At 43.0% G+C, this 11,076-nt stretch overlaps 1 protein-coding gene across 2 annotated transcripts in view; it reads right to left on the bottom strand.

Annotated features, from left to right (window-relative positions):
* Nucleotides 1-265: 265 nt before the first annotated feature.
* The window catches only part of tmtc3 (transmembrane O-mannosyltransferase targeting cadherins 3), a 49,107-nt gene continuing 38,296 nt past the window's right edge, over nucleotides 266-11,076 (bottom strand). Inside the window, exons 14-15 of one of the 2 annotated variants that reach the window (XM_050072482.1) lie at nucleotides 3,595-4,377; nucleotides 268-1,406 (exon numbers count right to left, since the gene is read on the bottom strand). In XM_050072482.1, the coding sequence (XP_049928439.1) occupies nucleotides 1,384-1,406; nucleotides 3,595-4,377 (806 nt within the window). In that variant the 3' untranslated portion in view covers nucleotides 268-1,383. Of the gene's footprint in view, nucleotides 4,378-11,076 lie in introns of both variants that reach the window. The other variant, XM_050072481.1, reaches the window with a different exon arrangement.

The raw sequence follows: 11,076 nt of genomic DNA, 5'->3' as shown, positions 1-11,076 counted from the left end.
TCGTTTAAATGACATTACATCCAAAATGTAATCGGTCAGAGAGACAAACAACAGCATACTTTTGGTACATTGGATTTCGATTTGGAACTCGATTTGGGATTTCTAATTGGATTGGCAGGGGCCTGACGTTCTGCAAGGGATGGCTCAATGTGCCTGTGGTTTGAAATGCACAAGAATACACGATGCATGTCTCTCATCACATATCTCAGATTCATAGTTCAGAACCACCTGAAATGCTGCAGGCGTCGGCTTCACTGCAAACAGACACACAGAACAAAAGCAATGAGTTATCATCTCACTTTATTTAATAACCTAGACCCCCACCACCCAGGGCTATTGCTTAAAAAAACAAAAATCTTATCGTACAAAAATCAGCCACTCAGAAGATGAGGTGAAACAAAATGTTCCAAACAGGATGTTTGCTCGTTCAAAGCTGTACCTACGATTCGCGGCAGACAGTTGATTAGATGTTTCATACATGTTTAACACTGACATGGCTCTGTTGTTTAAGTGAAAAACATCTATGTTTAAATGACACGTCGAAAATTAACAAAATAATGCACCATGAATTTAAAGCATACTGTGAGTGGTAAACAAAACATCTACAGCATTGCAGTGCATACAAACATAATAAATAACACTGGATACACCAACACTGTAAATATATGTACACAGAATGTCAGGGCTGAACAAGGTCAATGCATAGCAAGTCTCCTTAGTACCACCACAGCGCCGCTAACTTCCTGCACCTCCACCATGAAGAGCTGCACTGAGCAGAGGGTCAACAGACTGAAAATAATTATTGCACTGTGACGTAAAAACAGGAACATCATGGAAGCATGATGCTCTGAATATTGTTGACCTGCCTCACAGCTACATTCAGCTGAGCTCACACATAGTTAATGACTACCGGGGCTCTGATAGTGCTTGTACAGAAACAGAAGTGTTTTTTAAAGTCAGTTATTGGCCTATTATTGAAATCATCAGGCGCTGGGTTTTATCATGGCCTCGTCGAAACGAGAGCAGGAGAGATTTGGGCTTTTCGAATTTTCACAAGTTTTAATCAAGCAGCAACCTCTGGGACTGAAAAATAAAGCCAACGCATATTGCAGTTCCTCTAACCGAACTTAAGGCTGGCTCCAAGAACTAGTCAATCCCCATAGACCCCCATGTCAAAATGCACCAGTTTACAAAAATTAACATGTTGCATTTATATATTTAACTTTAAAGCAGTGGCTCCCAACTGGTCCGACCACAGGGTCCAGATTTCTTCTTCGTCATTAGTTCAAGGTCCACAGTTTAATACATTTGGCGTCATTCTTGCGTTTGGCCGTGTCGTCGAGCTAGTTTGCTGTCTCTGTCAAGTAGCTGTCTGTTAGTCACTCACTCCACAGCAGGAAACAGCACTTCAAAATAAAAGCAGACAAAATGTGTTATTTACAAATCTTGACATGTTCGTGAGTTACTTGCGGTCCCATTCAGAATGGACCCACAACCCACCAGCTGGGAACCACTACTTTAAACTGTTAGGAGTTCACCTATTGTTGTATTTCATGTTCAAATTGCCTTTGCAATTAAAAAGCCGCTCATTAATGTCATTTACCATCATCTAATGCCTTTTATGTAAAATAACTGGGAGTCAAATTAACTGCAGTGTTTATGTCACCTGAAAAAGTTGGATATTTATTTTTTCTGGTGGGTACGTTTTGTTTTTCACGCGTGAAAATTAGCATTATCACAGTTAACCAAACCTGTTAATGTACTGTGCTAACAAAGCTAGTAGCTAACGTTAGAGTATTCTTCACCATCACGTCTGAATACGGTCACTTATGGCTCAAAAGATCCAAGATGGTGGCAGCCAAAATTCCAAATTCAAGGCTTCAGAACCAAAACAAAGAGACCGGGATACCCTGTTCGTGAAGCAAAAAAAAAAAGAAAAAGAGCTTTATTTCTGCAGTATGAAATTACACGGATCTTCCACACTGTGGGGCCCACACAGGAAAGCACTAGAGACTTGCGGTGGCTTAATAGCTAACGACCAGTTTAGTGCTCTGCTAACTTGAATGGGGGTAAAATTATTTAAACTTGCAGCTCATAAAGACTTTCCAAATGTTATCGGATCAAATGGATCTAATCAGGATTTGATCCCATTGATCCGACACACAAAACATTCATCCACCGATTTACAGACGTCTAGTGTAAGTCTTTGGGCCGCAGAGCATCAGGTGACACACCCGGACGGTGTAATTTTGACCACTATGTAAAATTGGCTTCAAAGCTGTTCCTGGGGGCTTGTTCAGAACAGGAGCCCACAGACAAGTACGTGACATCAAGGCGGCTACGTCCATTAATTCACACAGTCTGTGGTTTTAATTTGTGTACTCGCCTGCAGAAGTCTTACGTGAGTAAATACAGATAGCTGCAGTGTACTTCTGATTCACAGTGATCCCAAGTGTAAATAGTGAATGCAGTGAACACAGAGGCCGTTACAAACATCCTAATGTTGTTTTATTGGCAGGAAGCTTAAACAACTTCGGCGCTTTGAAGCCGGTCCAATGTGAGAATCTGTTTACTTGCAAATGTGCTGAGAAAATTTTCCCTTGAGAGCGGAAGGAACTTAAAAATGAGGAGCACATGATGAAGCCGAACGCTGAGGATGAGCGTGCATCAATAAATTGGTGTTGGCCCAATCAAGGCGATGCGTATGGTGTCGTTAACTCAGAACAGCAGGAGTTGTGTGTGTCTGAAAGATGGGAGACAGGCGCTGAGCTGCGAGGCGGTAATGTGACAAAGAGAGTGAGATAATCGTCTTTAAATTGGATCACAATGAAATTTTGAGGCAAAAGCAGCTGTGAGCGCAGAGGTTTATAATGTACAGGCAGGAAGTGCCGAGCGAGATCAATAGAGATTAGGAGACGTGTGAGCACAGTGTTGATGTAGTGTGGAGGGTTTTTTTCTCTCTCTGTGTGGTTTGGGTTATTTTGAGGTGCGAACTCTGCAGATATCATCCTGCCTTGAGGAAATCTGGGCAACACGTCATTTCCTTTAATTGTCCATGATACAATCATTCTGTTTTTAAAAACAATAACAAGTGAGTCACATCTTAGTGAAAGAAAAAAAATCCAGTGATTAACAATGACTACACATAGAAAAACAAATATTTATAGCTACTGCAGATCTACGATATGTGAAATCACATTCAAATGAAGCACACACACACTGGCAGCTACGTCTGCCAGAAGCTTTAAATAGATTATCCCAAATTGGCTTTGTGCTTATTGTTACATGAGTTTCATGTGCAGATCAACGTTTCCCTTCTTTACATGATTAGTGTTAAATCAACAGGGCCATGCCGAGCAGCCTGCAAACGAGTGGATAAATCAAAAGAGTAAAATGACACTTGATTAGGAGGACACATTCCCAAAGCAGGGGAAATGCAGTTTGTCTCGGAGCATTAAAGAGCTCTATAAAAGTAGTCCCGCTATAAATTACAACAGTGTCAATCACCACTCAATATGCGCTCAATCTCCTCTAGTCTCTTTAAGGCCGCTGCCCTTTTTTTCTCTATATCTTTAATCTCTTTAGTGGACTTACCCTTAGTCTGCTTGTCAGACTGGCTACTGTCCAAAGACTCTGATTGGTCCACGCCCGCTCCTCCAAGGCTTTCTGCAGAGGATTTCCGCACATTCTTCTCATCTCCAGCCTCCTTCCCATCAACATCAGCACCCCTCCCTTCCTCCTCTCCCTCAGCAGCCTCCTCCGCTGCCTCTTTAACCCTCTTCGGCTTTTCCTCCTTAGCAGATGCAGTGGCTCCCCCTGCTGAGGTGAGTGGCTGCCCCGCTGCGCTCATGGCTGCCATTTTACTTCGTACGATGCTCAAGTGACGACGCACGTACTCCTCGTTTGGTGCCAGGGCCAGCGTTTCCTCTAGGCAGCGCTCAGCACGCGGCAGGTCACGCTCCTCAAAGTAGACCACGCACAGGTTGTGCTTGCCTTGCACGTTGGTGGGGTCCATGCGCAAAATGCGCTCAAAGCAGGCTTTAGCACCCTGCGTGTCCTTCTTGTGGTTCATGAGGATGTCGCCCTTCAGGATCAGGCCCTTGATGTGCTCCGGGTGGTGACGCAGCAGCTCGTCTAACACGGGCAGAGCATCAATCTCACGTTTGGACTGAGAGTAAAGCAGCGCCAGGTTGAACAGCGCACTGCGGAAGCCTGCCTGCAGACCGATGGCTTTACGCATCCACCGCTCAGCTGCTGCATTTTCATTAGCATCCATGGCCAGCATTCCGAGGTTGAAGTAGCCGTTGGCATCGTCAGGGTCCTCCTCCACGTAGGTCAGGAAACGGCGGTTTGCCTCAGGCCAGAACTTTGGCTCACCTGCCACAGAAAGCAAACATAAGATAAGGTGTCGGTTATCTTACTGATCCACTTATAATATTGAAACGCAGTCTACAGTAGGCTTGTGCCGATTTCCGGTTTAACCGGTTCGGTCCGGTTTAAGAGCTCCACCCGGTTTAATTCACGTCAACTGGAAAACCGGGTGGGGGGGGGAGCTTTTCAGATCAGCGGCGTGTCAAGGGACAACTTAATAAGGTTTATGTATGTTTTTAAATGAAGTGGAGGAGCCTACAAGTGTTTTGTTTAGTTTGTCTCAGAGGCTCCGCGGACTGCGGACTCCGCAGCCTCGCTCAGCTGTCTGCTGCTGCTGCGAGAGAAGTGTTCTTCTGCTTCTTCTTCTTCTTGTGTAACCTTGTGTATTGGCGGTTAATACAGCATTATCGCCACCTAGTGGATTGGAAGCGCATTACACCTATAATAGGCTTTTATTGGGAAAAATAGCTCAAATGCAACCCCCGGTGGTAAAATTAGGTATATAATTCGATATATCGGTTCGGTTAGATATTTGGCTTTAAATCAAACCGATTGGAAAATTTTCAAACCGGCACAAGCCTAGTCTACAGCAGAGTTTCTCAGCTCTCATCCCCTCCAATCATGTGTGGTGTTCATGTGTAACTTTTTGGCTGAGACAGAGGCAACATGAGGCGACGCAACAGTCTGCTTTCGTTGCCGCTAGTTGTGTGAAGTTGATTTGGTGTGTCTGGGCCTCGAAATAGCAGCTCTGCTTCAGCAATTCAAAAGTGTGAAGAGTGAAGGTTTGGGGAGAGTCTGTCTGACGGTGCACATCTGTCCCACCTGAACCTGAATCTGATGTCAGCTGAGAAATTTAAAGGTACACTCTGCAGGACTGCCAGTTCTCAACTCAACCCAGCTCAGCTTAAGTTATGTACCACCTTCACATCCAAAATGGAATGACATAGATAGAATTTAAAGGAGAAAACAAACAACTGAACATAAAGTTTTTGACCAGAAAATTACAACATTAAGACAGTAAAATAATAAAAAAGCAAACCAACAACACAATATGATTAAAAGTCCATAGAATAAAATGAAACTAAATAAATAAAATAGAATAAAAATAATCAGGAGGGATAAAATAAGCTAAAAACCAGTGGTTAAAACGTAAAATTAAATAGATCATTAGGTCATTAGTTTACTTTTAAAAATACAGAGAGAGCTTGTCTTTCTAATATCCAGAGGCAGGGAATTCCACATTTAAGGGGTGTAAAAACAGGAAGTGCTCTCAGCGGTACTTTTCTGAGACACATGAGGAACATCTCAAAGTAAAGCTGTCCTCAGGACATCAGTGATCTGACTGGAACATATAGTGATAGAAAATCTGATGTACAGAGGGGCAGGGTCATTTAAAGCTTTATAAATAAGTAAAAGATTCGTCGACACTGGCTGCAGCATTCTGGACTAACTGTAGTTTTCTTAGTGACTTTTTGGGTCATCCAGTGAAAAGGGAATTGCAATAGTCTAAACGGCTGGTAATATAAGTGTGAGTGGGTATTTCAACAGCCTTCGGGGTTAAAAAAAGGTCTGGCTTTAGTGATGTTTCAAAGATGAAAACAGGATGTTTTGACGACCTTGTTAAAATGAGAATTGAAAATTAAACCAGAGGATTAAACTAGGGATGTTCCTGGTGACTAATTTCCCCGTCGACTAAATTTAGTACAATTTAGTATTTGAACCATTGTCCCAAAAACTACTGTGTGCATTAAGAGCCCTTTGAAGCCTTTAATCACAATCTTCAACAACCATGTTGAATATTAAATGCTGCTGAAGCACGAGACACTTTGTGCCGTGCGGTATGAATGTGAACATGACAGCAACTCAACTCAGCAACGCAACAGTCAATTTTCTAGATCAAAGTGCTGCCAAACTGCGCTGGTTTTGTGAGGACATCTCTCTAATTTAAAACTCCAGTCTACTCAAGCATTACCACGGGGAGGGGGACTGCTGTCTGATGGCCCTGTAGCTCCCACTAGTGGCGGGCGGCTGCATGACAGTTAAGCGGCCTCGTACATGAATAAATAATAACTTTAACCGACTAATATTTCTGGTGCCGACTAGCGAGGGGGCGAACATTTAATCGTTTAGACACATCCCTGTCTTAAACCACTCCTGAGTTTGTAATTTTAGTTTTAATGAGCTTGCTAAGGACGCCAAACATTGAGTGCTGTTTTTCTGTCACTGTGGGGTCCACACCCATAAAGATCCTGAGCACAGAAAATAAGAAAATCCAAGCAGAGGGCAGACTCACGCTGAGAGTGGGTCTCAGATGATGATTGAGGGGATCACTTCTGTACAAGACTGTACATGTTTTTTCTCAGGAAGTGCTTGCATGGTATTTTTCAGCTTCTCCAGAAGTGGGCCAACTCGTTAATTGCTGGAGGCTCCTGGTTTGATCCGTTAAAGTGAACACATCCAGTAGCAGAAGTGAATGAATGTGAGAAACTAGAGGAATTTGTGGCATGCTGGGAGCTCTGCCCACGTTAACACCTGCGTGCCCCTGGCCACCTGCTGCTGAAAGTGAAACTCGTTTGCAGTAAGACAAACGAGGTGAAACAGAATCCCAATCAAGACTTTCAGAAAGCTCTCAGGCCGCCTGCAGAGGTATTTCTGAGAGCGCTCGTACTGGCCGTCAGGGTTATAGAGTCTGTGTTACTGTGAAGTGACCCTGAGTTGAACTCAGTCTTCTGAGAGAAAGCAGAGTGTAAACAATGGACTGTACAAATAAAGAGCTGCTGCAGAATACTGTGAACATGTAAAAACAATCATATCACATTGTATATGTTACGCTCTACATATGTTGTTTATCCACGCTGAAAATCCTTTCTTACACAGACAGTGCTGTGTTTTATGTCCACATGTTTATGAGAGAACAATTTAAAGGAGTAATTCAGCACATTTTAGGTTAATATTCAGCCAGTGTTGATGGTAAATTAAATCAAATTGAAGCAGTAAATTCCTGTTGGTGCTGCACTGACAGTAAGGCTGACTTTTTCTGAGTTTTCCTTCTTGCACAGCTGTTATTTCAGTGTCTACATGTACCAGGATGCATTGTGCCCGAGCTCCTGATGCTCAGCCCCAAAATACTCCCCAGACCTGCCCAGCACGTGGAGGTGGGCGTCTCAAACGCAGCTTTGTTTCCAACAAGTAAAGGCATCTGATGTGACTAGAACACCAGAAAAAACAACATAAATTTAATGACAGCAGTGTCATCAACAACAAACAGGCCTCATTGTTTGGTGCCTAAAGCTTCGTATCACAACCAACAGCTGTGACTTTGTTGGCCTAAACAGCCTCAGGTGACAAAAATACTCATCAGTGAACTCTGCTGGCCTCGTTTTTTTTTTTGTTTTTTTTTCCAGTTTGTCCTCGTGATCCTGACAAAGGTCTCAATGGATTTTACAACGGGCCACAGTTAGCCCAACAACTGCAGACTGCTGATATATTCAAGCACTTCATTCAGACACGAGAGAAACAAATTAAAACTGACTAAAACCGTCATGATTGATTTGTCCTCTGCTCCAAAATCCATGGACTCTGGTTTGGTTGAAATATAAAACCCTTCAGTCACTGAGTAGGATGTGAAAAACTCTACATGCTGTATTTCCTGACTGTCTCTCAGCTGACAGCAGCTCTCACTCATTCTTCAGAGGAAAATAAAATGACCAAAAAAAGGTCATGTTGCTGTTACTTAGCCTATCGTCAAAATATTGGTGCAGTAGTCCAGCCGCAGTCTCCAGCACACCTCTGTCCAAGTGAGGAGTAAAACCTTCATGTATAGTAACACACACACGGCCTTAGTTTTTAGTCGGTGACAGCCTCTGACAAAAACTGCTCTCACTGAATGATTCTAGCTCTGTTGGCATCAGGGGGCAAATAGAGCAAAGGCACCACCAGACACTGTTTGCTCTCTGCAGCTCAGGTTAGAGTTCTCAGTCTCAACCTGAGCCCAACAGGTCCCACAAAGCCTGACAGGTCGGACCAGAAAATACGTGCTGATTGGCCAGGTCAGGTAGGGCTCAGGCTGAGAGAATTTTTTTTTTCTTTAAAATAAGTGAATAAAAAATATTGAAATTATTAATTATTTATTTAAAATGTAAACCAAACATATTATAGATAATATAGATTGATTGATTGAGGAGAGGGGGGTAGCAAGGCTCGGTGTTGGGCTCTCTGTCCTTCCTCTCGGCCCACAGCAGGGAGCTTCTCTGGTGGAGAAATACAGTGTGGAGAGTCAGTGATCCACCGAGCTGGTCGGTTTTCCACTGGGGAAGCGCGTGACTTGTGCCGCCACACAGCCGGAGTGTGCTTGGTGTTGGAAGCTGATAAGTGCTTTTTGGGGTGTCAGGCTCCATTAGGCTCGCACTCAGTATTTTATGTGATGATCTCAGACAGGCTGGGTTCAGGCTTCAACTCTCACTGGTCGGTTCAGGTCAAGTTGTAATTTTTCTGGCCTGTTGAGAACTCCAGCTCAGGTTCTGGAGGGTCCCCTGTAGGCGGGGCCTCTGGTTTGGCTCAGCTGCAGCCTTGATCGCTTTCCAGTCTTTCTTCTGATGGGTCGATTAAAAAACTCAATAGCTGATTCAGCAGATACACTGTAAAAAATATCCTCGTCCAAACCATCCTCTGCACTCATAATAAATAATGACAGTTTCACATGTGGACACGCAGCCAATTTGCAGTGTGAAACAAAAGGAATATTTGTTTTTCGATGTAGAGGCCCGTGGATACTCAGAGGTGGAGACTGGAAAGACGGAGCAGAAGTAGCTCGTACTTCTCACGAGCAGCACTGACGTCACCAGTTTGCTGAAGAACAGCAGATTTTGAAGTAGCCCTCAGTGACACACAGAGCACTATAAAAAACATATTTAATGTCACACTGCACGCTCGTTATAATGTTGAAAAATGGCATTTATCCTTTCAGGAATGTGACACATCCATTTTAAAAATCTGCAGAAAGGTGGAAGCCGGCTGTGTGAGTTTAGCAAACATGATATTGTGTAATATCACGTAGCACTTCAGAAAATCTCGTTATGAATCACCTTGAAAAGGAACATTTGGTGGAATGAATCAACTGTTAGAAAGCTCTTGATTGATTAAATGTCTTTACACAAGTGCTGACTCGTCAAAGGTTGACAGGTCACAGAGGCACACTGAGTGTACTAGGAAAAGAAATCAGTTGACAGGAGCTTTGGCTACCTTAATGACTCACCTCTGTGTCATCGTAGTTTGAACCACCCACATAAAACTAAATAAGACAGTGTCGTCACCTTGGATTTATGAGGTTCAATATTGAGTTATTAATTTATTTTTATTCTATGAGAACTTATTAATATTATGTGAGGTGTTCTTTTTAATTATATGCATTTCCAGACACTATTTGGAAACACAAAGCTTTTATCTCCAAAATCAAACTCTAACTTGGTTTTATCTGGGAGCCAATCAGCACTGAGAAAGCACACAAGATAACCAATCAGGTTCTGCTTCTTTGTTATGTGTCGGCGCTGATATAAATCAAAGCCCTATCCTCCGGTCTCCACTGTTTAGCTGGTCTTGCGCTCTGCACTGTGCACCAGCCGTGTCTGGTGGGAGGAGCTAACAGAGCTGCTCATTCAGCGATTACCGCTCGTTTCGCCGAACCGACCCAACAGTGTTGCTGAGAAAACATCATGGTGACCCCTGGTCTCCTACAGATCGCCCCGGTGAGAAAGCAGCTTCATTTTGAGGAGCACACTCCCTTTAGCATTGTTGACTATTGTTAGCAGTGCAGCACAGCTAGTGGAGCTAACATTACAAAAAAGCTCAAGAGGTTTTGTGGCTCAAAATTAGCTGACGGAGGAGTGGCCATCATGTTTCCACAGCTATGTCATCCCGCCATTGGGACGGAGTTAACAGCGTTAATCGCAAATGAGCGCTGCTGCTAGCTAGCCAGCCCCCACCTAGCCTGGCAAAATTAACTGAATCTGACATTGCTTGTACAGAGAATACCTTTATACTGTACCTGTCCCACTGTCCGTGCAGTACAGCCCTGGTTAGATGTGTTACAGCAGCTGTTTCCTGTCTGACCCAGATAAACCCTAAACTAATGGGTCCTGGAATAATGTGTTTAATAACCAAACATGTTCCTGCCTTAAATTCACCTCTGCACTGAAGAAAATATTTATCACTGACCTTTACTGAAACTGTGATGCTTTTTTGAGAAAGCAAAATAAGATCTACAACAAGATATAAATGTCTTAAAAACATCATAGAAACCATTAAATCAAACTTTCTCATACATGTAAACGCTCTGTGACAACACTAATTTTATATTTTAGAACAAATTATAAGTAAACAAATCATTGTCATCAATCATTCTTTTCATGTTTTGCAGGACTGAACCTTATAATTCTGAGCAGAAAGTGAGCTCTTAGTATTAGAAGGTTCTTTTTGTCCCTAAAAACCCTGTTTACAAAGCTGACAGGATTTAGATGTTGTACTTTCAGAATAACTTCAGGTTGTCTGACATTTTCAGGTATCGAGACTTAATTCACAAATCATTTTTACTATTTGGAATGCAAAAACTTTAAAGTTAAATATCTCAAAACCGCTAAGAATTCAGACCCTGATAATGCTAAGGTGATGATGTGTGTCCCCGACATGCCCCCCCCCCCCCCCCCCCTT

This window comes from Epinephelus moara, chromosome 20, assembly GCF_006386435.1.
Source record: "Epinephelus moara isolate mb chromosome 20, YSFRI_EMoa_1.0, whole genome shotgun sequence".
NCBI classification, from domain to species: domain Eukaryota; kingdom Metazoa; phylum Chordata; class Actinopteri; order Perciformes; family Serranidae; genus Epinephelus; species Epinephelus moara.
The sequence above is the reverse complement of the archived record's forward strand: the minus strand, read 5'-3'. Positions and strand labels throughout refer to the sequence as shown.